Below are 25,508 nucleotides of genomic sequence, written 5' to 3'. Positions count from 1 at the left end.
TTATTGAGGGGGGGATGTAAGGTAATGCCCATGCCCCCCGCAAGAGTGTTAATCCGTATAACTCGTATTATTGCCTATTTAGCATTCAAGTACGTAACGCGTTACACATTTACTCGTACTACACGATGGAAGCCGCAGCTGGGGAATCTGTTTAAACTACTATGAAACATATTGTTGACAATAATATTGTATTTATATATAAATGTATATTAAATTATATACCTACGTATACCCCCTACAAATCCTGTGCTTTATATTTCTTGAAAAATGTAACAATACTCAGACAAATGGCTGTAATGATCAGTTCAAGTTTGGTTCCTGTTCCTGTTCTGGTTTCATAAACTCAATCAACTGAAGTCTCATACTTTCAACTGCCTTTAGCTTGAACGCCTTCTCCATCTCCGCCAGTTCGTAATTTTTGTTGCTGATGTAACCCTTCAATGTGGCCGCAAAGGCTGTCTTCTTCACATCGATCTCTAGCTTGCGGAACTGCTTCAGCAGCTCCGTGTACATGCTTATAGAAGCTTGCTCCTCCTCCTGGTTGATGGTGCTTGGCAGCGGCCTGCCATCGCCGCCGCTTTCGTCAGTCTCTAAATCTGCATTCTGTTCCATGGATCGAAGTTCGTTGCAAATCTCCAAACCCTTTCGGCGATACAGTGCCATATAGTGCTCATCCATGCTGAGCTGCAGTTCCAGGAGCTTCGAGTCGATGCGATTGTACCAGTAGGCGAGACTGTTGTAATCCTCACTTGAGAGTTTTCGCCCGCGACGCAGCAAAGGGTCTGAAATATTTGGCACTGATTGGAAAGTGTTCCTGAAGCTGCAACTCGGCGTGATTTTCAGCAGATTCGTGGAGCTCCGTGAAGCTGATTTTATTGGATTCTTGGCTGCGCTGTATGCCTTCTCGATGGACACGTACGCCACATCGGCTAATTTCAGTATTTTCCGCATCATCTGAGCTGGCGATTCCCGTCCCAGCGGCAGCTCAAACATTACCACAGTGCGCATGGGACGCTGAAAGTCGAACGACTCTCGGATACAGTCGGTGAGCAGCGCGCTGTTGCTTTGCTTCCCCAGCGGCAAGGTCCGGAAGAAGTCAGCCATGTCCTGTCGTTCCTCACCGCCAAACACCTGAAAAATGGTTAAGTGCAGCTTGCGAATCGCATGCTGGCCATCGCGAAAGACAAACTGAATGTCAATGTAGTCGTCGCCCACTGCACGTCCCCGGATGGAGGTGAAATCGTTGAGCAGCCACTGCAACAGCTCTCGTGTGCTCTGTAGGATGCGCCCGCTCTGATGTACTTGTCGACGATTCAGCGCCTGCATTGATGCGCCTTGCTCCAGCAGCATATTGGCCATGTCAAACTTGCGCAGATCAAAGTAGTCCACATTGATGGACTTTAGGCGGAAGCGTAGCATCAGCATTATGCTGTCCACCTCGCTCACCAAGACGCGCGTCAGCTGGTTTATATTGCTAGAGCGGTGCGGGGTCAGACGCAGCAGACACCCATTAAGACGATGACGGAACATGTTCTCCACCAGATCACTCAACTGCTCCCGCACATGCGGCTCGTGGTCGTAGCCGATCGCATCGAACTCGAGATGGCGATAATAACGCGGCACATCTGCCTGTTTCGACTTGGATGTCCCTGCCGCTGCCGAGGGCATGCGCAGCAGCACGGATTTCCGATCGAGAATTTTGAATTCACCATCCAAGCTGCTGCCCTCCAACGTTTCGGTGTGGTAGCGGCGATTAGATTCTGTTAGGGACACCATCACATGATGCATTCGCTTGCTCGTCGCCTTCGAATTCATTTTCGTTTGCGAGTTTTACAAATACGTTAACTGAAATTTGGATTGCTTTAAAAATTGTTTTTGTTTTTAGATTACGGCATGATCTTTATAAATCTAAACTAAAACAAAAATTATGAGTGATTTGGAAAGGAGTAAAACATATTTGAAAAGTTATAGTTACGGATACAACAAAGGACAACTGAAGATTCTCTACGAACGCTTCTCCAACAGGCTGGTGAGTTGCAGTAGACTCGACTGGGAGGCCTGCAGCATGTGTCGCAGCTCCGTGTTGGCTATCTGCAGGAGCAGCTCCTCGTACTCGGCCAAATGCTCGTCGAACACTTGACGGCAACGCTTCATTTGCTCCGTCTGGCGCACGTACTGCAGAAGGGAGTCGTGGACAAGCTTGAAGCCATCATTCAGCGCCTGCTGACACATCTCAGATTGGCTGGGCTGAGACAAAGAGCTGCTGGTCGAAGACTGAAAGCAAATGATGAGAAATGAATTCAATTCTGAAACCAATCCACTTACCATTTGATCCTGATGCTGCGAATGCTGACGTCGGCTAATCAGATGCGCCAAACTCAGAAGCTGAACATTTTTGGCATCCACCTGGTGGCCCGTAGCCAGCACATGGAAAAGTACGAGCATGTACAGGGGCTTGCTACGCGGCTCATCCGCTGCTTCCTGGATGAAGGATGTTAGTTCCGTGGCCACCAAAGCGGAAGTCAGCCAATCATCGCTGAAGTAGCAACGCAAACCGCACAACGAGCTCACGCTCAGCTCCTCCATGGCCACAAGGAGTACATAAAGTCGCACATTAAATTTCAGATCCTGCTCCAAGTGGGACACAAAGTACTCGACCTCCAGGGCCTCGTGGCCGGGTCCAGTGCTCAAGTCCGCTCGCATGCGGTACTGATTCAGCAGCCAGGTCATCAGTCCGTGGACGTTATTGAAGGCGAAGTGCGTCTCCAAAGTGTTTCCCCCCTCGCCACCACGGTCATCCTCCAGCAGCTTCCTGAATCGCACAGTTCCACCAACTAGCCTCAGGGATCCACGCTGCAGCTTCGCCTTTAACTGAATCACCAAAGCGTCCAGCAGAAACATCAAATGGCATTCCCGCTCCACCTTCAGGTGCATAATGAAGCCATCACGCCGATCCACGAACATGGCTTGGAGCACCGCCGGCAGCTCGTTCTCGTTCTCCTTGTCGGTGAGCACATCAAAGTGGCAACTCTGGGCCATCAGCAAATGCGGCTTGGAGGCGTTCTGGCAGTACACCAGCCGCAGAGTTTTCTCATCCAAAATGCTAACCTGTCCACCATTTTCGAATGCGTCCACCTGTGGCGGCGGACCCCGTCCAGGCGGAGTTCCAGTGAATGTATCGCCAGATGGCTCTATAGCTGGTAACCCTGGCTTGGTGTTACCTAGTAGCACCACGACGCGAGTTTCCTCCATCATTACTGGTAACTTTTAATGGAAGTGTAGCAGAAAATGCAGAAAATCTAAAACATCACTAAAGACGCACAAATAAACAAAGCACAAAGCACCGTTACTTGGAGGTTTTGCGATTATTGCAATGCACAATTCATATGTATCGATAGCTTCAGATTTAGAAGAGCTTCTTTAAATAACTCAAAGAATTAAAAGCATTGTTAACTTTGCTCCATTTTAAAGCGAGGATTTCTGTAAAAATTCGGCCAAATTGGCCTAGTCCCACAAAACTAGACATCAACCTTTAAATTCTGATGAATATCGATATACAAACACGTTTTGTTTCCAACTTCCAATATCGAAATCGCGGAAACATATGTTTCTGAGCGGCTTTGGTATATTTGATCGAAAAAAACGCGGTCACACTGCTTTAGAACGAAAAATTAAAAACTTTACTCAAAGAAACTCTCAAAAAAGCAACAAGTTGCAGTATTTGTGCACTAAAATAGATAAAAATTCCATTAGGAATACATTTGGCAGCTGCTACAAAGCGAGAACAGCAACAAAGTTATGCAGTTCGCAGCTGATGGGGAAACAGCTGCTAGAGCAGAAAAAATGTTTCACCGGCCGCAAAAATTATAACACGGCGGAAATCACAGACGACTCTGCAGTATTGTATTTCGACTCCCTGCCCTTTTAGGGGCTTCTGAGATTCCAATTGAGATTTGATGACGAAATGGCAGCAAAGGAATCTTTTCGCGACAGGCAGACACAGGAGCTGGAGGTCATAAAGGTGATGGAGAGGGCGGGGGATAGCTGTTGCGCATTTTCCGAAGTGACGAAATAACTGCGGAGTTTTTCATTTACAGGCCATATTCGGTGCGGATGTGGAGGATCTGCGGCCACAGAGCGATCCCAACCAATGGAAACCCACGGACATCAAGATCCTGCTGACGCCGCTGCGGGACTCGTCCAATGGTCAGCCGCAGGCCTATGTCTGCACCAAACTTCATGTAACATGTCCCTCCAAATACCCAAAAATGTGCGATAGCTGCAACGAGACACGCCGCCAGCCTTGGCTAATCTTCAAGTTTCCCTTTCAGCACACCAAAAATCGCCCTGGAAGAGTCCAAGGGAATGTCGGATCAGCTGCTGGACGCACTGCGTGGCCAGCTGAAGGCACAATCGGAGGAGTTACGTGGCGAAGTGATGATCTACGAGCTGGCACAGACCGTGCAGGCCTTTCTCCTGCAGCACAATAAGCCGCCCAAGGGTTCTTTCTACGACCAAATGCTGCAGGACAAACAGAAGCGGGAACAGGAGCTGTTGGACATCAAGATACAAAAAGAGACGCTCGAGCGGCAGACGCTCATCGATGAGGTGGAGCGCCGCAAGGAAATGTTCAAAACGGAGGCCAAGCGGCGCGGAGAGCCGCGTCGCAGCATGAGCGAATCGAACAATCGTCACGCCAGCTCATCGGAGAGCTCGGAGAACTCCTCGCCCTACTACCGTGGCCACATGTATCCGAACAAATGCCTGGATCATCGCAGCACAGAGACACTGTACTTCCACAAGGTGGGCCGGCAAATTCAACGGGGCTGCTGTTTGGGTAGGTCAGGGTTCCCCTGCCAAGCGAAAGTATTAATTTATTTTCCCTCTTGCAGGTCATTCGCAGCGCGGATTTATTGCCTATGTGGGCATCGATATGCACTGCGGCCAGCTGCTGTACATCACGGAGTGGAACATCAAGTATGCGCAGATCGAGCAGCCGTGCAGCGGCAGCGGCAAGTGCCACTGGGGCAACGAGCCCAAGTGCCTTGGGAATCATCGCGTGGACGATGTGATTGCGTCCATTGAGAAGCAGGTGGCCACACTGTCCCAGCTGCAGCACAAGAACCTCATCCAGTACGAGTGCGTGCTGTGCATCAAGCGGAAGGAGGGACTCCTCGTCTATCTGGTGCAGGATTTCCTCCTGGGTGCGAGTGTCTTTAGCATCTCCTCCTCGCTGGGCTGGTGCATGGACGGGGCGCGCATGGTGGCCCGCGGCGTGCTGGATGCCCTCGTGTTCCTCCACAACAAAGGCGTCTGTCACAGCCACTTGCTGGACAGCACAGTCTTCATGGACAACACGGGAACGGTGCGCTGCACGGACTTCTCGCTGGTTCCCAATCTCCTCGAGCTAATTGGCGGCGCAGGGCAGAGCAGCAGTCAGGGAGATTTGCCGGCATTGGGTGCCCTGGTCGAGGCACTGATGCCAACGAATAGCTACGAGATGCGTGACTTTGTGGACAAGTGAGTGGAGGCAGCGAATGTCCCCTGAGGGCCACTGCTAATCTGCCTGTATTTACAGATGCAATTCAGATCGCACGCTCTCCGCCTCGGAGCTGCTGGAGCATCCCTTCCTGCGCTTCTATGTTGACAATGGCCAGCAACAGCAGCAGCAGCAGCTGCTGCCACAGCAAAGGAACTCCATTCCTGCACAGCGCACGGGGCCGCCCATGCCCTACCAAATACCCACACTGGCTCTGAGTCAATCCCGCCTGCGAACCGAGTTCGAGGTGCTCATGTATCTGGGCAAAGGTGCCTTCGGGGATGTCCTAAAGGTGCGCAACATCCTCGACAACAGGGAGTATGCCATCAAGCGCATACCCCTGCCCGCCAGAAGTCGCCAACTGTACAAGAAGATGACGCGCGAAGTGGAGCTGCTCTCCCGCCTGAACCACGAGAATGTGGTGCGTTACTTCAACAGTTGGATCGAGAGCGTAAACGATGCCGATGCAGCGGAAATGGACAAACTGATCGGTGGCGAGTGGTCGCAGAGCCAGCAGGAACTAAGCGTGAAGCCAGCGAAATCCCCGCAGCTGGGCATCACAGTCGAAGAGGATGAGGAGGAGGATAGTTCGTCGAGCATGTGGAATGCTTACATGTAGGCAACCAGTCTCTCCTCCCCCCGTTTCCATATAAAGTTTGTGATTTCTGTGATTTTTTGGCAGACCCACCGTGGAGGATTCCGATTCGGATGATGGCATTGAGTTTGTGGACTCGGATGGTCAGGTGGCTGTCTACGACAATGACGAGGACAACGACGATGATGACTCCACCAGAGGAAGAACCCACTCGCCGCGTCCCTTAATGCAAGTGATGTACATTCAAATGGAGTTCTGCGAGAAGTGCACATTGCGGTGAGCAGAGGGTCCCATCTGCTCCAGGACCTTCTTTCTAATCTCTTTCTTTCTTGCTCTTTTAGCACCGCCATCGATGACAATTTGTTTGAGAATACAGATCGCTTGTGGCGTTTGTTTCGGGAGATTGCCGAGGGCCTTTCGCACATCCATCAGCAGGGCATCATCCATCGTGACCTGAAGCCTGTGAATATCTTCTTGGATTCCCATGATCAAATCAAAATTGGAGACTTTGGCCTGGCCACCACCAGTTTCCTGGCCCTGCAGGCCCACGAGTATCCCTTGCCGGCACAGCCGGCGCACATAACCAGCACAGAGGATGGCACGGGCACTGGGAAAGTGGGCACCACTCTGTACGTGGCACCCGAGCTGACGGGCAATGCCTCCAAGTCGGTATACAACCAGAAGGTGGATATGTACACGCTGGGCATCATTCTGTTTGAGATGTGCCAGCCGCCCTTTGACACGAGCATGGAGCGAGCGCAGACCATAATGGCACTGAGGAATGTCTGCATAACGATACCCGAGGGCATGCTGAAAGATGTCAAATACGAGAAGACCGTAAAGGTGAGGCGTTCCTCTCTGTTTCGAGCTTTTAAACCCAATTTGAAATCTCCTTTGGCAGATGCTTCGCTGGCTGCTGAGCCACGATCCCGCACAGCGGCCCACAGCAGAGGAGCTGCTCATCTCGGACCTCGTGCCGCCGGCGGAGCTGGAGGCCAATGAACTGCAGGAAATGCTGCGCCATGCCTTGGCCAATCCCCAGAGCAAAGCCTACAAGAATCTGGTGGCTCGCTGCCTGCAGCAGGAGAGCGATGAGGTGCTGGAGCACACCTACCATTTGGGCAGCAGTCGGGCAATGAAATCGTGGAACTCGGCCATCGTCATCGACGACATTGTGTCCCTCAATCCGGTCTTTGAGTTTGTCAAGGCCAAAGTCGTGAATCTCTTCCGCAAGCACGGAGCCATCGAAGTGGATTCGCCGCTGCTGTCGCCGCTTTCCTCGCGCAACTGCAGTGCCAGCGCCAATGCCAATGCCGTGCACCTGATGACCCACTCCGGCTGCGTTGTGGTCCTGCCCTGCGATCTGCGGACCCAGTTTGCCCGCCATGTCACCATGAATGGAGTGAATCTCATTCGTCGCTATTGCGTGGATCGTGTGTACCGCGAGGAGCGCGTCTTCAACTTCCATCCGAAGCAGAACTACGAGTGCTCCTTCGACATCATCACACCCTCCGCTGGCAGCCATCTGGTGGATGCTGAGCTGCTCTCTCTGGCCTTTGAGATCACCAGCGAGCTGCCGCGCCTGCGCGAACGTAACATTGCCATCCGCATGAACCACACGAATTTACTGAGGGCCATTCTCATTTTCTGCAACGTTCCCAAATCTCAATATGGCGCCCTGTTCGAGGGCACCATGGACTTTATTGAGTCTCGCATCTCACGCTTTCAGTTCCACTCCAGCATTACGGTCATCATGGAGAAGTCGCGCACCTCCGCCCAGACCCTCATGGACATGCTGTTGGCCAACTTTCTGCTGACTGGCTCACGCAGCAGCGTGGATGAGTCCGCGCTGAAGTCGCTGATGCGTGGCAAGGGCGAGGCGGCATCCCTGGCGCGTTGCGCACTGCGCGAACTGGAGACTGTGGTGGAACTGGCGTACAGTCTCGGCGTAACCGTGAGTCTAAAGCATGCAAAAGATTTCTGATTGAAGTAATTTCAATGCTCTATCCCCAGTGTCCCATTCACATTTGGGCCGGTCTGCCCATCAGTTTCGAGCGCGCTAGCAGCGGCGGCATCGTGTGGCAAATGACAGCCGATCTGAAGCCCAATCGTTCGGGCAATCCCTCGGTGCTGGCTGTGGGCGAGCGCTACGATGCCATGCTCCACGAGTTTCAGCGGCAGGCGCAGAGCTACAATCAAACGCTGCCACCGCGTGGTGTGCTCAGTGGCGCGGGATTATCCTTCTCGCTGGACAAGCTGGTGGCTGCAGTGGGTGTGGAGTATGCCAAGGATTGCCGTGCCATCGATGTGGGCATCTGCGTGTGCGGCACACGGCCACCGCTCAAGGATGTGACGTACATCATGCGCCTGCTCTGGTCGGTGGGCATCAGATGCGGCATTGTGGAGACGGCCAGCGGTGCCGGCGATGAGGCTCAGGATTTGGCGCGACTCGGAGCACTGCACGTCATCCTGGTGGCAGAGAATGGCTCGCTGCGGGTGCGCTCCTTCGAAAGAGAGCGATTCCAGGAGCGCCATGTGAACAGGGCGGAACTGGTGGACTTTATACAAAAACTTCTGCGTGCAGAGACTGCGAATGGCGCATCGGTGGACTACTCGGCCAGTCAGCTGTCCAACCTGAGCACTGGCGGTGGCAGCAGCAGTGGCAGAGATCGTGGCGGTGGCGATGGCAATGGCTTGAGCACCTCCGCATCGAATGTGTCGATCAAGAACAGCTACAGCCAGCTGCCCAATGTCCAGGTTACGTTCCTCACGCATGACAAACCCACGGCAAACTACAAGCGACGTCTGGAGAACCAGGTGGCTCAGCAGATGGGCTCCACGCTGGCGCAGTTCATGAAGAAGGAGTCGTTTGTGGTGCTGGTTGTAGAGCTGCCACCGGCAGTGGTAAATGCCTTTGTGGGTGCCATAAATCCGCGCGAGATACGCAAGAAAGAGACTGAACCGGAATTTAATTTTGTTATCGAAAGGTTTGTGTGATGATTCTGGCAACCAAAGGACGTTCCCTAATGGATGATTCCTTTACTTTTAGATTTCCAAAATACAAACGCTACATAACGGAGATACATGACGAAGTTGTGGACTATCTGAGCGATGCCAAGACACCAATTGTTGCCTTGTACAGCATATCCGATTCCTACTATCGTGTGATTATTTGAGCACCCAAAGGAAAGGAGCGAAAGGAAAGGATTACCTAGTAATACCTGCTTAAATTAGTTTTAAAAAAGAATGTTCTAATTGGCCAAAATCTAACTTAAATTGATACAAGAGGCTGTGTGCTGCGATGCCATCTAAATTCGTTTCGTTTCGACTTTACTTCGTTTCAAGAGTAAGATTTTTCTTTTCCTTTTACCCCCACGAGATTGTTCCAAGAATAAGTACCAAAAAAACAGCGAATTCCTATCCCGCATAGAACTACATTTTAAGATATATAATTTACTTGTACTGATTGTCCAACATTTACACATTTAAGTAGCAAAACTTGATGCCTTGGCAGCAAAGAGATTGTGTCCCACATTCATTCGGGGGGTTAATTCTTTCATCTAATATATTTTATATACGTTTTAAACACACACAAATAAAGTTTCAAATATGTCCTAAGGATCCTTCGGATCACGTGCCATTCTCTTCTGCCGCCTTATTGAATGATCGAGGAATGCCCAGGGCTGGGCCCTGCAGCACTTTCCGCGAGAGCCGCATAAAACCGGACACTGGATCGCGGCCGAAGTACTTGACTTGTATGTCCTGGCCCACCTCCAGGCCCAGGGCCGAGGGATGGCCAATCTTTCGCTGATCCAACTGCGAATTGTGCAGCAATGCTGGCGGCATGCTGGGATACAGGATGACCATGACGCCCGTATCCCGCAGCTCTGTTACTTTGGCAGTGTATATTCCCCCGAACTCGAGGTCGGGGATCCGCTCCTTCACCATGTATCCCTCGATGAGTTCCTTGGCCTCGTCCATGGCCGCCTGGGAGGGCGCAAAGACGGTGAAATTGCACTCATCGGCGGCTGTGAGAGTGGCGCCCGTTTCGAGGTAGATGCGTTTCAAGTGCATGCCACTGGGGCCAATCAACTTAGAGCGCTGGTGCGGCTCCACGTTTAGGGTTTCGCTCACGGGCCAGCTATCCTTTGGGTATTTGCTGAAAGAAGAGAAATCTGTGAGCATCCCAGAGGGGCATTCGATTCCTTTTGGCACTCACCGTGGCTCTCGGATGGCCTCTGCCATTATGTCCAATATTTTGGACTTGGCATCGGTGGCTTTCTGCAGCGATTCCATTACCACTTTCAATGGGATCCCAGGCACCTTGAGATCCGCCTGGATGGCAGTGAATCCTTTGCGTGTGCCCGCCACCTTCATGTCCATGTCCCCCATGTAGTCCTCGATGCCCAGGATGTCCGTGAGAATGCGATAGTCCTGCAGGTGTTTCGTGTCGTTGTTCTCGTACTTTGTGACCAAACCAATGGCCACGCCAGCCGCCGGTGCGCTCACCGGAACGCCGGCATCCATCAGGGCCAGGGACCCACCGCAGACGCTGGCCATGCTGCTGGAACCGTTCGACTCGAGCACCTCCGAGGTGAGGCGCACCGTGAAGGGGTAATCGTGTGGCAATGTGGGCAGCAGAGATCTCTCCGCCAAGGCGCCGTGTCCCAGCTCCCTGCGTCCCAACGGCCCAATCCTGCCCACCTCCCCCGTGGCGTATGGCGGGAACTCGTAGTGGAGCATAAAGTTCTTGGCCTTGAGGCCGCCACTGTCGAGGGCCGCGAGCGAGTCCAGCTTCATGGCACTCTCCGGGGAGTCCAGACTCACGGTGCAGAAGACCTGCGTCTGCCCGCGCTGAAACAGCGCCGAGCCGTGCAGCGGCTTGTACATGTCCACCTGGCAGGAGATGTTCCGCAGCGTGTCATAGTCCCTGCCATCGCAGCGATAATTCCGTTCGAAAATCAGCTCGCGGAAGATCGAGCGGCAGGTCTGATTGAACTCCTCGCCGATCACCGATGGCTCGGTGTCCGGATAGGAGGACCAAACCTTGTCGATCACATGCGAGCGCACCTCATTCACAGCATTGTCGCGCGAGATCTTGTCGTGGTTCGCATCCTGGAAGATCTCTCGCAGCCGCATCTCGCACATGCTGCGCACCGCATCCTGCAGCTCGGGATCCACTTTGTTCGAGGAATCCACTTCGCGTTTCAGCCTGCCGTAGGCCTTCTGCAGGCGCTCGATCTCGTGGATGATGAACTGTGCCTCCCTCGTGCCCTGCTTGATGGCCTTCAGCAGGTCCTGCATGAGCACGACATTCCCCTTGCCCTCGAGCATCACCACGAGGTTCTGTTTGGTGGCCGACACCACGAGGTCCAGTTGCGAGGACTGCAGCTCCCGGCGTGTGGGATTGATCAGCACCTCGCCATCGCAGAGGCCAACCCTGAAACCGAAACTCAGTTATGATTCTTCTCCGGAAAAGCCTTCCACTCACCGCACAGCTCCAATCGGTCCATTCCAGGGTATGTCGCTCAGGGAGAGCGCCATGGAGGCGGCATTGATGGCCAGAATGTCGGGCGAGTGCACCGCATCCATGGCCAGCATGTTGCACACCAGCTGCGTCTCCGTACGGTAATCCTTGTTGAAGAGCGGACGCAGCGAGCGATCGATCAGGCGCGCCGACAAGATCTCCTTCTCGGACGGCCCCAACTCGCGGCGCATAAAGTTCATGGGAATGCGCCCCGAGGCTGCGTTCTTCAGGCGATAGTCCACTACCAGCGGCATGAAGTTCTGGCCGGGAGTGGGCTTTGCCTTGGCCACCGCCGTCACCATCACGGCGGTGTCTCCCATCTGGCAGACGGCAGTGCCATTGGCAAAGCGCGCCAGCTTCCCCGAGCTGATCGTCATGTTACGTCTGCAGAGGAGGAGAATGATGTTCAGTGATTGTGGGCACGACACTCTCTGGGCGGATGGACACTCACCCGTTGCTGAAGTTCACCTCCACGGAGGGCACATCCCCGGCGGCGCTGCTCTGGAGGCATCGATGGACACTTAGGCGGGCGAAGGCGAGGCTTTTCAGGCGGTAATTCAGCAATTTCACTGTTTTCCTCGTGAAAATCATGGTTCAGCAGCGGGAACCAGGCGGCAGCGTTACCTAAAATCTACCGGCTGGAGGCGGCTGCAACGACTTGTTGATGACCTTTAGTCTAGGGTTTATAAAATTAATGGAAATCCGGTGTGATAAACAAATAAATTTGTTTTATTCCTTGTATATAGTACCATTTATGATGGTTTTTTTGTATTTTCATTGAATTTTCTTGGAAAACAGATAGGCTTACCTAATCGTAAGGTAGAGTATGCAACATGTGTGTGACTGAACAGCTGGTTGGCTAATCTCCCCTACCTATTATGGCTAGACCATGCGTTCACATACACCATTTGAAGCAAGAGTTGTTCTCTTCAAAAAATGCATACCTTAAATAATAATTTATTTATTTAACAACCATGTGAGTTTGCAGTTAAAACAAGGTAGAGGGGATATTAGCTACCTAAGCATTTGGCTGACCATTGTATACGCCCCCACCCGATCCATTGCTTTACCATGCGCACAAATGTTTCGTTCGTTCTTTCAAACAGTGTTGCAGTATTTTGTGTAAAAAAGGCTAGTTCAAAAATGAGCTAAGAATTAGTTTTTCAATTTTAAGATACTTTTAGCAGTGCTTATGTAGTTGAAACATATATAGTACAATAGAAAAATGCGAAATGCCCATGCAATTTTCAACCAAACTAAATCTTTTATTTCCGATGTCCGCTGTTCCCGCTACTAGAAAAAAGCCAGATATTTCGGCATTAGTGGTTGCCCAGTGTCGCAATGCTACCCCAAATGTTCATATACCTTGCGTTCACTTACTTCTTGCGCAAAAACTCGCATACTCTTACCCGTACACTTCTGCAATCGCGGATGATTTACTAGAAATCGAGTGAGACGCGTGTATTGCAATCGTATGCAAAAATAAGTTCAATTGCGCTCGAACACCACCCCCCGCTCGTCTTTGACTCGTGTGCCGTGTGTTTCAGTAGCCCCCGCAATCAAGCCGATTTTGTCAACTGATTTTCGGCCCCGTAAAAATTTCTTCTCGCTGCCTGCCGTGTGTATAGGTGTGTTTGTGTGTTCGCCGCGCGCCCGTGTTTCTGTGTGTGTAAGTGCTGTGCTGTGCCAGTGTATGTGTCGGCCAAAGAGAGCCGCAAAACAACAAAAAGAAAACCAAATTCGACAAATGCGGTCAAATTGAAAAGAAAAACAGAGAAATATAGTATATCCATCAACAGAAGCAGCCCGCGCAAAGCCAGGTAGAGCAAAAGCAAAAGCCAGAATCCAAAGGCAAAAATCAAAGGCAAAGCCAAAGCCAAAAGCGAGAAAGCGTGCCGCTAGCAGACGCTGCAGCCGCCACCGCGTTCCTGAAAAGCCGGAAAATTGCCATCTAGGCGTTGTCGCGCGACGACGACGACCCACGAGAGAGACTCTTCTTCTGCCATAAAAATTGTTTATGCTGTCTGTGTGCTCGACCTAAGAAAGTAAGAGAGAGAGGAAAGGTGGAAGCGGTACCGCTGCTCTTATCAAACATACACACACATACATAGCCTTATCAGCTGATTGTTGCAAAAATTCCAAATTAACAGCGCATAAAACGGTATAAGAAACGTCGTAAAAGGTAAGCACCCACTCCCCTCTTAAAGATCCATGCAGCGCTCTGCATTCTTCTACCGCGAGCGGAGGATCTCTCTCTCTCGCTCTCTCTCTTCAGCTGTCCCGTTATAATTGTCACACCTCATTAGCTCGCTTTCTCGCTCTCACACGGCTGCATTACTTAATGCTTAAGTGTTTTACCGTAATTTACACACGTTTGTTGCTGTTGCTGTTCCTGTTACTCTTGTTGCATGTTAATTCCATTAAGTGCGCCCCCTCCCAATCGATTGCAATGCCTTTGATGTGGTGTCTAGTAAGACCTACTCTTGCTATCTCTCTCTCCCACTGCTGCAATTACTCTTTAGCACTCTCCCGCACTCGTTTTCTGCATTTGCTTTTCTGCTGATTGAAAGTGAAAGCCAATCGGCAATGCGTTGGCGTTTCAGCCGCTTATCAGCTACGTTTGCGGTTATTTTTCTTCTTCTTTGTTCACTCTCTTACATATACTTGCGGGTATACAAAACCAACAGTCAATGTACATATGTACATACATACATACAATATGCATATATGCTTACGTATATTTATAACTCATTATGCTAGACGTTCTTCCGGTTGTCGTCGCATTCTGTTGTTGTCATCATCGCGCATACTACGATTGACCTTTCACGAGGGATGGTTAAACATTCTTGAAACATACAAATCAAACATAAAGGAACACTATAGTAGAAGAATTTTAGTAATTATATTGATAAGTCTGCGTTTCCATCAGTGTCTCCTCTTAGCTCTTAGAATATATTTCTGCAAGTTGAGAAGAAATGATATGTTTGTGGTGTTTATTCGGTTGATATTTGGTGAAGTACTTTATGGAGACCCTATCCTATCTCTCACAAAACATCATGATTGCATACCGATACAATGTCTTCCTTTAATTTTCGTACACATTTTCCATTTTAATAGGTTTACGATCTTTAAAACTCTATTAAAAGTATTCCCACACTAAAGGAATGTTTAAAAAACAAAATACCCTGAATAGCGTGTATCTCTTTGTGGAAATACCATTCCCCACTTGCCATTAGTGTTCCAATTATAAATAAACATAAAACCAATCGAAAGAACTAATTTTATTTAAACAATAAATCATGCTAGAGCACTTTCCATAAATGTGTGTGTATGTTTCGCCGCCTCTGACAAATGGTTTACATACAAAAATAGTTTTCAAACGGCCCTCGGTCGTGTATTTCATTGTGTTTGGATATTTATTTGCCTTACGCTGCTGCTGCTGGTTTTGTTTTCGTTGTTGTTGTTTTTCTCGTTATTCCTTATCTCCTTTTGCATTTAGCTGGGTATGTGTGTGGATGTGGATGTGGATGTCGTTTGTAGACGTCATTGTGCTGTGCGCGAGTGGAAGGAGGAGCGCCGCACTGATTGCCGCTGCCGGAGAGAGTGAGCGGGAGAGGGAGAGACCCCCGAGGTCTTTGCATAATTGTAAAGGGAGCCTGCCTGGCATTTTGCTGATAAACGTTTCCGCTTTTTGGCTTCGGCCATCATCGCTGAGGGTGAAGTCAATCCATCCGCTACTGCTGCAGGACGGATAAAGCGTCCATGACGTGGTGTCTACAAGTGTCGTGTCGTGCCCCATGTGGCGCCCTTTTCAACTGTCAAAACTATTGCCACTCAAACCGGCTTGCGTCACGAGGGAATGAGAGAGATAGAGAGAGACTGACTGAGCGGGGAAAGTGATAGGGGGGATAAAGAAGAGTACAAGTGTTGGGCCATGGGGTGACGTAGGCCATTGGCGAAACATGTGTATCGCCTCATTCTCCTCCTCCTGTGTGTGTCATCGTCTGGTGGGTCTCCACTCCAAGAGACAATAATAAACTATCAATGGGCGAAGCGCAGGACCCAACCCCAAAAGCAAATAACAAAACGCAATCGAATATTATTATCAATTGGGGGCAAGACCCCGAGAACCCAAAGTCGAAAGTAGAAAGTAGAAATGGAACTCCATTTAGATTGTGGGGGAGGATTGGCTGCCACATGCTGCTCTCTTGGCAGGATATCGAAAGGGAAAAGGAAAGAGAGAGCGGCATAGAGAGAGTGGGGTACCAATCCTTAATTCCAATCGCAGCTCAAAGCCACGCCCTGTGTAGCCCCCCCTCAACCCTCCATCCATTCGTCCGCGTGCCGTGTCATCATCATCCTTGTCGCTGTCGTCGTCGCCTTTCGGGCTCTAATTTGGCGCGACTTTGACACTTGTTAGCCAATATGTTTTCTGGCCCATGTTAATGGCCCAAACGGGAATTGATATTAATTGCCAACACCAGCAGCAACAGCAGTGGGCGTGCCATACAGCCCCTACAATGTGGCAAAAGAAATAACGAGTGCTGGCCCTTGAAAATCAGCTTAAATCAATTTTTGTTCTATTTTGTTGCTTTCGACTTACTAACTTTTGTGGTTGGTTTTGACTTTTTTGAAAAGAGTTCTCCTGTTGAGCTGTCAAACCTCTCGTCATGGCCATTGTTAGGGTCATCCTTTTGTGTGTATTTTTCCGTCCCTAAATCTAATTAATCCCCGCAAAGCCCTTGAGAAATTTGATTTGTTCTCTTAGGGGTTCAGGTTTCCTTAGTTCTTTTAGAGAAGGGATTTATTTCCTTTGTGTTGCATAAAACTGGATTCAATTAGATGAGAATTTGGCTTGCAGCTAAAGTTTCCCAATGAAAAAAAAACACGAGTGTGTGTGAGAATTGTGTTTGGAAAATGGAGGAATGCTTATAGAAGAAGAACTCTGAGAGACAAAGAAAAAACTACTACGGAAAAATCATCTAAATGTTTCCCTCAAACGAATGTCAATTGAATTATAAGTGAGACTTCAATTTGGGGCACGAATGTTAGGGGTGGTGTAGGAATAGCCAACAGTCTCTCTTAGACGTGTTTCCCCCCTAAGTGAACGGACACACAGAAAATCAGCAGTCACGTGTGAACGTCGGATGTAGCACATCAGTGGAGAAATAGTTGCCTTTTGTTGGCTTTTGAGGAAGGTTTTCCTAATTGCTGATACATTTCACAGACACGTCCGCACAGACGGACAGAAATGAGTCCAGGAATTCGTTTAATAGTGGTTGCAAAAACTTTTCCACTTCATTAGGCTACTTTGATGAGTGGCGGGGGCGGAACGGGAATTCTGCCAACGAATTTTCCAAACCACTGCCAAATTTGACTGGCAGTTGCAGGATGATGGAGCGCAATTTGCCCCACCAAAAAAGGGCAACAGAATTGATTCCCAATGGCATTTGGCCCCCACACAAGCTCAGAGCTTTCCCGGCAAATCCTCTTAGAGAGAATGGGCCGACACCTGCCCTTCGTTTTGATATGAAATTTCTCTGGCTAATCAACAAGACAGCAGCTGACAGGTGGACAGGATGGGAGTGTGGGAGTGGGCCATAAACAGCCTTCTGTGAATGACCTTGATAAACTTTTTGGCTCAAAGAGGGGAGTCTTCCACCCACCAATTTCAAGGGGCTCTGATTTCTTAGGATAGAAACCAGGCCCGAGGCCCACTTTTTATTTTTATTTACTTTTTTGTCTGCCACCCAGAAAGCGTTTTACATTCTAGAATCCCCTAGACGCACAAAAAAAATCATCCCACTGGCATCTACAATCCCTGCTCAATCCCCTCTACCCTTGAAAAATCGTAAAAAATAAAAGTTGTTTTTGACATTTTTCCAGGACTGCTCTCTGCCTCCCTGGATTCTGATTTTGGCTCTGATTCCCAACCAACCTCCCGCTTTGAAGGGCTTATGCCGCTTGAACGCTTTTCTGTTGTCTCTCTTTATTTTTCAGTTTTGATTAAAGGCCGAATCCCGTAGCCCCCCTCATCTCCTCCACACCTTCGGGTTTGACGGAATGCTATTACAGCTTTACCTTATTTTCCATCGCTTGAGAATGAGGTTCCGATGGGGTTCCGCTGCTAGACCACTTTTTAGTTTGCTTTTGAGGGCGGTCCAGAAATTGGATTTTCCTTATTGTCAACACCCATCATGATCCATCACCAAAGGATGTTTTCCTTCTTTTGCATCAAATGCGCACAAAAAATTATGCAAAGTGTCATTGAAACTTTTAAGCAAGAGGAACAAACGAAAACACAGGCTGAAACGGAGGCAGAGCAAAAAGGTGACTCGCGTTTGTCGGACGGGACATGTCTCATGCACTTAAAAACCAATCAGTTGTGCATTGAACCCTCGCAGAACAGAACGCATAAAGTGGCAGCTACAGCAGAAGCCGAGACGACACCAGAAAACAGCAACAGCATTAGCGGTATAAGGCAGCAGCCGCACATCGCAATGTGGCCAACACCTTGACACTCTGATTCGACCAAGTTTGGCGACTTGGCAACAGCGACAAATGAGAAAAGGAGAGAAGCAGCACTGAGGAGAAGCAGCACTGTGGAGAAGCAGCAGTAAGCATAGAGGGAGAGCAGGAGAACAGAAAGGGAGAGAGCACACCTAGGGAGAGGGAGAGGTAGAGGGAAAGTAGTCGAAGCAATGCATACCCTTACTTTGGTTCTTGTTTCAAGAATGTTAACATTGGAATCAGTTTTTTGGAATGTGTGAAATATGTTTTGACATCCCCCTTTTGATAGTTTTCTCGCTATATCGCCCATTCCTCTCGCTCTCAAGATCCTTTTCCCTGTGGCTAGAAGTACATACCTTCCATTTCACCCCCGCCCCCTTTTCACTCTCCTTTCTGATACCCGTGCCTCTCCATCTACTGCCTGAGATTTCCATTAGTTTCTTTAAACGTTTTTCCAAAGTTTATTCGTTTTCCAATTAATATATTTCTTGCCCCATGACTCCGTCTTTCGATTCATTCGCCGCTCCTCCCATTTCTCGTTCCCTTGGAGCATCATTACAAATTGATTATGACTCGATGGGCACAGAAAAGGGTATAAGGCAACATTTTTATGCAAAAAACTTGTCAGGCGGAGAACAGGCTCCTCTCCTTGGGACTGCAAGCCATCGACCAGCCAGGCACAGGCACAGGCCCAAGCCCAAGCCCAGACGCAGGCCCAGTCCCGTACGTGTAGAATTCATTAACAATAATGCGGCTGCATGATGGCAGCGGTGGCAAAGGGCTAAAAAGGGAGGTTACCAAGAATTTTGCTGTTTAAGCCTTAATCCTGGGTGGTCTCTTTCGCTGTTTCAGCACTGCTGTGCCTGCTCTTGTTCTGTTTTGATCATGACCGAAAGCTAAAGAGAGAGACAGAAGAGAGATAATTGTAACTAAATCAAAGTAAATATTCCCTTCTTAAACACACAAATTTCATTCTTATTTTGTTTATCTTTTCAGATTTATTCAACCTAACCAATCCACTGATGTATTCGGAGTGAAATTCGAGAAAAGGTAAAAATTATATTTTTATACCAGAATTAAAGAGCATTTTCTGAACCAGGATCCTATCTGTTTGACGCTGCTGGCTGTCTGCCCCGATAAGACACAACATTATACTCGTACATATTCATTCACATTTATTCGATAATTGTGCTATAGATAGCTCGTTGTACTGCCAGACTTTTTTGATTGATGAGAGACTCGTTCGCTCGCTCATGTGTGGAATTGTCAATTGCAATTCTCATACATATGTACATATGTGCATGTGGGTATGGTGTGGCGGGGGGAATCTACTTCTGGCGAAAACTCTTATCTCCGCTCGGGCTTCCATTAATTGGCTTTTGTTGCTACTTGCTGCCACCGCGCATGCACTTCATAATATAAAAAACATTCCCTCAATAAATATTTGGCTTAATTTTGTGCTGCCAAACAGAATTCCATTTGTCATTCACTTCTATATATGAGGTAGGTTCTTTATGTGAAAACAGTTTTTAGAGCTTCACTTTGTTTTTGCTGGTTTCTGATGCACCCAACACATGTAGGCATCCTGTAGTCTACATTTGTTATACAGATTTGCAATGGATTCATTCCAGTACTCAGTGGAAGAGCCTCATTTGTGCTGCAGTTTAAGCTTTTGTTGTTATTTATTGTTATACATTTTTAAACATTTGTTTAGCTCGTTGTTGCAGGTGCCTCTTGTATGTGCCTCTGTGTCCCTCTACATAAAGTTGTCGCCCTTTTGTTAAAACGTTGACATTATGTTTTCCCTCCCATCTCATATATACACACAAACACACACAAACAGATACACAGTTAGACAGACACAACATTTGTTTTATTTTACAGCAGAAGTACCAGCAGTAGCAGCAGAAGCAGCACGGTACGGACTTTTGTTGACTTTTGTGCTCTTCACACACACACACACACACAACTTTTTCCTTTAGGTAATTTGCCAGGCGACGCCTATAAAAAAAGAGGCGCCTGGGCGTGGCAGTTGGCAACACTTTTGGAACTGGGGGGCGGCGGCAAAAGGCGATTAGCAGCAGCAGCAACAACAAAAACAACAAAAAAGTAAACTTGTTAGCAACATATTTTCTTTCGGAGAGGAACAACTTTTAGTTGCACTTTCAATTTTTTGTGCTGGGTTTATATTTTTTTTTGGTATTTTTTAGTTGCAGTTGCATTTGACAAGTTTATGGGGCACCACTCGAAGTTTCAAAAAGAAAGTTTCTTTTGCCTGCCTCCCCCCTCACAGCTGGCTGGCATTTTCCATTTTCCAAACATGCTCCCACTCCTCCTGTTTCTCCTCATCGAGTACAACAGAATTGGATTGTCGAATGTCATCAGCCGCGCTTGTCGTAACGAATTCTCGAAGCTTGAAATTTTTATGAGCTCATAAATTTTGACACATTTGCCACAGGACTCTCGCCCCGTCTACCCACTCCACCTTCTCGCTGTCTCCCTTTGCCTCTTTGTCTTACCTGTTCTGTCTTGACGTTCTTTTTTGTAAGGTTCTGACAACTTTTGGCACATTTGTCGTACATCAAATTAGGGAGCCCCTGAATGCCAGACGTCCAACGGCGCGAAATGATTGAGCATTTGCATTAAGCAAAATCAACAAATAAAATATGCCTGAGTAATGCCAGTCACTGGCTGGGAAAGTAGTCGACAGAAAGGATGCCCTGCAGTAAGAAAATCATTTAAAGCCAAAGTCATGATTCAAAGTATCAAAGATATGTATATAAATAATGTTTTTGCATGTAGTTCTCATTGAAAAAATACAAAAATCAAAATTTAATATAATATAAAAAAGTCGATAAAAAAACCGATAGGACGAAACTTATGGGAATTCCCTTTTTAATATTATTTGATATCTCTCCTGCTTTTTATAAAGAGGGGCGGTCGAATGGAAGTAGGAGTATCGCAGGAGGCAAAAAGAAATGGGGGGAACATTCGGGCAAACATTGACTCAGTTATTTCAACGTCGACCGTACAACTTGGGGGTAAATAAAACGTTTTCACATTTATGCATATGCATGTCAACTCTACTCTCCGGACGCAACTGTACCTCTCCGCGTTCCCCGTTTCTCATGCCTGAGTGCCTGCCACAGTCAGCGTCAGACACAGAGGCCAGAGGTAGAGTCCCATTTCTGCTGTCGTCGTCGTCATCGTCTGCTGTTGGCTTTTAGCTGTTGGCCCTGGCCTGTACATTCGGCCATTCGGCTTGACCTGGCTGACATTCGCCTGCTGCCTCTGCCACTGACGTTTACTTAACGGCCTGGTCTGGCCTCTGGGCTGGTCCTGTCCTGTCCTCGGGCTTGCTGCAGTCGACAGGTCAGATTTCACGAGGCATAAGTTGATGCCTCATAATATTTAATTTATAATTAAAAGCTCTTTTATTGGCTCTGCTCTGTGGCCAAATAAATGGCTCTCGCATTGCTTACTTGCCCTTCTGCCAGCAACTCTTAATATGACACGAAACGATATCCGGCAAGACAGCAAAAAGGTGTTCGAGGTTAAATGTTAATGAAAATATCAAGAGGAAAAGTATGGAAATTAAATAATTGTAATTTTGGATTGCCAATGCCATCAGAAGAGGACAAAATAATCAGAAAACAATTGTACAAATGAGAATGGAAATTTATTTAGTTCATTCTTTATGGGAAAGTAGTACTCCTCTGAATAAATGTACTTAATTTTCCATTTAAGGCAACTTTTCACGACTATTTCTGCCTATGTGAGAATCCAGACTCAACAATTTTCGCGACACCTTTATTTTCGAATATTTGAATTGAATTAACAAAATCCATTGACTTTAAATCAGTGGTAAATGGAATAAAAAGCTTAACTTTCAGAAAGGTTTTTTGCATAGCCACACAGGAGTCATTCATCGATTTTACAGGTAAAGCCCCGCAGGGCTTGCACTTTTTTCCTGTCATTAGGGAAAATGTGGAAACTCCTGCAGTGCGCCCACAGCAAATACCGGTCCGTTGATGGACAATCGGGTTACGTGCTTTTGTGGTAGAAAGAAATACCAAAAATAAATACAGACCTTCACTGTATATGTATTCGAGGGCACTGCCGCCGATTGCCGATTGATTGATAAATTCGTTAGCGAGAATATGTAAAAATGTTGTGGAGGCATTTCGGTTCATTCGATTTGTGTTTTTGCATGTTCGACTAGTCGTTGGGGCCCCAGAAATATACTCGTTTCGGTTCGGATTGGATCGGACGTGTTTTCAGTGCAATTACGACATAATAAAGTTAGGAGGAGGCCTTCTGTTTATTTATGCATTACACAGAGGCACGAAAGACCCAAATGATTTGACCAGACATCCAAATCGTATAGCCATTCATAAAGTTGCAGTAATAAAAGCAGCAGCAATAGCAACGACCAGTCAGCCCAGCCTTGTGCCAAAAAATAATAATAGTAATAATGCGAAAAAATAATAACAATAATAAATACGACTACGAGTACGAGTATGCGCCACAACAGCAATAAAGACCCCAAAGCAGTGATCGAGAAATAACACGAACATCGAGAGAGCCTGAGAATCAGAAATAATACGAAAGGAAGGCTACTCCGAAAAGATATGCAAATATAAGTCGTCGAAGATCAAGATACTCTCTTGCAGAGAATTATTGTTATTAGCGTATTATTATTATTATTAATTATTAACGTACTGCAAACAGGAAAAAATGCCGAAGCTGTGTAAACTTTGTCTTCGAGGCACACATTGAGCTGAAATCCGAAAAGACTATCCGTAAAGTGTATGAGAAATGCCATAAGTTTATTTACATTAAAATCGCATGCACTTTACGTAGAAAAATCAATTAAAAGCGCCAGGCGTCGCTAGTAATTAATGCAAATGGGCAACACAGACAAAAAAACTGAAAAAGATCAACGAATCTTGCTGGCTGAGCGGACCGGATTGCCTGAAAAATGTAGAATGAAAATGAACATAAAATGCATATAAAATATTCAGTTTCAAATCCACAATAAAAATAGTTTTTAATGCACCGAAAAGCACAGAAATAACATTTAAAATTATTCTAGAATATTTGTGCGCAATATTCAATATTTATTGTTGCAAATTAAATTGGGAATGGGAACAAGGAAGGCAATGAATAAATTGAAAAATATTAATGGAAATTCATTGCGGCATTTAGTTTGTGGCATACCGATGGATGGTTGGTGGGAAAGTGGAAGGAAATCCGCTTGAAAATCCGATGCATGCATATAATAGTTGGGAGTAGAGAAAGAGAGGGAATACAACGGGATAATATATCATCAAAATGTTCACTTGTAGTAATTATTTCAATAAAATATCAAATAACACTTTTCTATCCCAAACTCAACTCCTCTGGAAGCTCTTAACATATTTTCTCAATTTTAAGACACTCTCAACATTCTACTTGGAGTTCATCCTAGGTCTGCTTCAATCCTAACTCAAAAAGGAAAAAAAAAAAGCTTTGACCGATAAATAATGATAGTATTTCGAGTTGTGGCAGACATCCATTAAGCCGTGTAAATCCATTAACAAGTCCAGCAGACACTTGGATGTTGCATTCATTAGAGAATATTGTGGCAAGAGGTGGAGTGTGGGAGAGGGCAGAGGTGCCAGTGCCACTCTATAGGTGAGGATTTAATGTATGTGTCTGTCTGTGAGTTGGAAAACATGTTCTGTTCTGCTATGTATTTTTTTTTGCTTTTTTACAAGGCGGCGCTTCGGTCTGTGCCTTAGACACACTTTTAAATACAATGATTAAACGAATGTTTATGCATTGTTTGTATGCCAAATGACGTCACAGTGACGTCAAAGCACAAAACCGCTTTTATTTTTTTATTTATTTATTTCTGTTTCTGTGCTTCAGTGTTGCTGTTTCTCCGCTGCTCTTTTCCTTGTATTTATAGCAGGTGGCGGGCAATACGGGAGGAGGGGAATACTATTACGAGCGATAGAGCGAGCGAGTGAAGCGGTTTGATAGACGATAGACCGGTGGATCGGAGGCCCAGGCGGCAAATGCCAAATTAAAACATATACACAATGTCAATAATACATCGTCATAGTATTCAAATGAAGTTTGACAGACAGCAGACACACACACACACACACACACACACACACACACACACACACACACAGAAACAAAAGCACAGACACATGCATGCACCGACAAGCAGACAAGACAGACAGACACATCGCTGTAGAATGTCTTTCGGCCGCTGGCAATTTTCATTGTAGATACAGGTGTGGGCTCTATTCCATCAAGACATTTCGGGAGACGAAGAAACCACAAGGGAGTGGTGTTTTTTTTCGCGAGGCATGGCAAGGCTTACCCAGAGGTTGACTCCCTTCCATGAATGGGTCAAAAGGTGACTCCCAGCTCGAATTTGTTCCGTATTACCCGCTCCCCTTTTAAACGTTTCAATTTTCAATTTCAACAAATCATTTGCATAGATATTACGGGATGCCCCTAATTCCCACCATTCAACAATGGATTAACATTTTCCATTCAATTTATTCGAATTCATTTGCTGAATATTCGATGCTTATGTTCTGGACACGCGTTTAATTATTCATATTACGTGATATGTAGGCATTTTCAATTGCAATTACCAAAAGTTAATAATTTAAGCACGAAACACATTATACCTGGCGATGTTTTCATCTTGTTTTTCGCTTGCGGTTTACACGGCGCTGTGTGTTTTCATTTCAAAATATAATTACGCCTCATTATTATGTAATGGAAAACAAAAGCAAAACAAACGAAACAACAAAAAAACGAGAAGGGACGTGTGAGACGCTTCTTACGAGTCACAACTTTTATACCCGGCACTCAGTACTACATCTGCACTTTAGCGGTTATTTGTCAAATTTTACATTTTTTCTTCATCTGTCATCTACATCAACAACACTGCTCACGCCAACACGCTCCTTTAGCTCGCCACCCTCCCCTATAGACACACACTGCAGAGGCAGCGGCAGAGTCAGGGCAGAGGCAGCGGCAGAGGCAGAGGCAGTGACGTGTCAGGGGCCAGGCCATAAACAGCGCGAAGCAGAGTGTGAATGCTGCGGGACGGGGTGGGTTTGGCCACTGAAAATTAATTTCTCCATTGTGGCTATAATAATGATCCAATTGGATCCCAATTTGGTGATCTGATAGATATGGTCATTCCCCACGGAATGGCGTTTTTAGTTTTCTGTTATCTTCAAAATTGTAGATTTGGGAGGTTTTCGCCCTTTTGCGGAGGCGGAAAGGGGCGTGGCTCATTTTTGAAATACACTGGTTTCAGT

General features: G+C 47.3%; 5 protein-coding genes across 5 annotated transcripts in view; 2 read left to right on the top strand and 3 right to left on the bottom strand.

Moving 5' to 3' along the window:
- Positions 1 to 270: 270 nt before the first annotated feature.
- On the bottom strand, positions 271 to 1,849 carry LOC117898389. Its single transcript, XM_034807745.1, has one exon. The coding sequence runs from the start codon at positions 1,813 to 1,815 to the stop codon at positions 301 to 303; it is 1,515 nt and encodes a 504-aa protein (XP_034663636.1). The 5' UTR covers positions 1,816 to 1,849; the 3' UTR covers positions 271 to 300.
- Positions 1,850 to 1,869: 20 nt separating this feature from the next.
- LOC117898390 lies at positions 1,870 to 3,364 on the bottom strand. Its single transcript, XM_034807747.1, has 2 exons — positions 2,326 to 3,364; positions 1,870 to 2,274 (listed from the first exon to the last, which is right to left on the bottom strand). The coding sequence occupies exons 1-2, from the start codon at positions 3,253 to 3,255 to the stop codon at positions 2,005 to 2,007; spliced, it is 1,200 nt and encodes a 399-aa protein (XP_034663638.1). The 5' UTR covers positions 3,256 to 3,364; the 3' UTR covers positions 1,870 to 2,004.
- Positions 3,365 to 3,647: 283 nt separating this feature from the next.
- LOC117898384 (eIF-2-alpha kinase GCN2) lies at positions 3,648 to 9,443 on the top strand. Its single transcript, XM_034807739.1, has 10 exons — positions 3,648 to 4,021; positions 4,098 to 4,270; positions 4,332 to 4,837; positions 4,893 to 5,520; positions 5,579 to 6,154; positions 6,222 to 6,410; positions 6,476 to 6,977; positions 7,036 to 8,088; positions 8,148 to 9,121; positions 9,184 to 9,443. Exons 1-10 carry the CDS (start codon positions 3,965 to 3,967, stop codon positions 9,308 to 9,310), a joined length of 4,785 nt encoding a protein of 1,594 aa, XP_034663630.1. The 5' UTR covers positions 3,648 to 3,964; the 3' UTR covers positions 9,311 to 9,443.
- Positions 9,444 to 9,681: 238 nt separating this feature from the next.
- On the bottom strand, positions 9,682 to 12,337 carry LOC117898385 (polyribonucleotide nucleotidyltransferase 1, mitochondrial). Its single transcript, XM_034807740.1, has 4 exons — positions 12,113 to 12,337; positions 11,626 to 12,045; positions 10,354 to 11,574; positions 9,682 to 10,293 (listed from the first exon to the last, which is right to left on the bottom strand). The coding sequence occupies exons 1-4, from the start codon at positions 12,250 to 12,252 to the stop codon at positions 9,765 to 9,767; spliced, it is 2,310 nt and encodes a 769-aa protein (XP_034663631.1). The 5' UTR covers positions 12,253 to 12,337; the 3' UTR covers positions 9,682 to 9,764.
- Positions 12,338 to 13,039: 702 nt separating this feature from the next.
- Positions 13,040 to 25,508, top strand: part of LOC117898386 (G protein-coupled receptor kinase 2) — a 61,342-nt gene continuing 48,873 nt past the window's right edge. Inside the window, exons 1-2 of the mRNA XM_034807741.1 lie at positions 13,040 to 13,843; positions 19,168 to 19,221. The gene's annotated coding sequence lies outside the window, so the exon portion shown is untranslated. The remainder of the gene's footprint in view (positions 13,844 to 19,167; positions 19,222 to 25,508) is intronic.

This window comes from Drosophila subobscura, chromosome O, assembly GCF_008121235.1.
Source record: "Drosophila subobscura isolate 14011-0131.10 chromosome O, UCBerk_Dsub_1.0, whole genome shotgun sequence".
In the NCBI taxonomy this organism is placed as follows: domain Eukaryota; kingdom Metazoa; phylum Arthropoda; class Insecta; order Diptera; family Drosophilidae; genus Drosophila; species Drosophila subobscura.
The sequence above is the reverse complement of the archived record's forward strand: the minus strand, read 5'-3'. Positions and strand labels throughout refer to the sequence as shown.

Bases quoted from the DNA above. Each gene is read 5' to 3' on its own strand.
- LOC117898389 (XM_034807745.1), bottom strand. From the start codon at position 1,815: ATGAATTCGAAGGCGACGAGCAAGCGAATGCATCATGTGATGGTGTCC.
- LOC117898390 (XM_034807747.1), bottom strand. From the start codon at position 3,255: ATGATGGAGGAAACTCGCGTCGTGGTGCTACTAGGTAACACCAAGCCA. The intron at 2,275-2,325 runs GTAAGTGGATTG...ATTTGCTTTCAG, and splicing joins CGCAGCATCAGGATCAAATG to TCTTCGACCAGCAGCTCTTT.
- LOC117898384 (XM_034807739.1), top strand. From the start codon at position 3,965: ATGGCAGCAAAGGAATCTTTTCGCGACAGGCAGACACAGGAGCTGGAG. The intron at 6,411-6,475 runs GTGAGCAGAGGG...TTGCTCTTTTAG, and splicing joins TGCGAGAAGTGCACATTGCG to CACCGCCATCGATGACAATT. The intron at 6,978-7,035 runs GTGAGGCGTTCC...CTCCTTTGGCAG, and splicing joins AATACGAGAAGACCGTAAAG to ATGCTTCGCTGGCTGCTGAG.
- LOC117898385 (XM_034807740.1), bottom strand. From the start codon at position 12,252: ATGATTTTCACGAGGAAAACAGTGAAATTGCTGAATTACCGCCTGAAA. The intron at 12,046-12,112 runs GTGAGTGTCCAT...CCTCCTCTGCAG, and splicing joins GAGGTGAACTTCAGCAACGG to ACGTAACATGACGATCAGCT. The intron at 10,294-10,353 runs GTGAGTGCCAAA...CTCTTCTTTCAG, and splicing joins GAGGCCATCCGAGAGCCACG to CAAATACCCAAAGGATAGCT.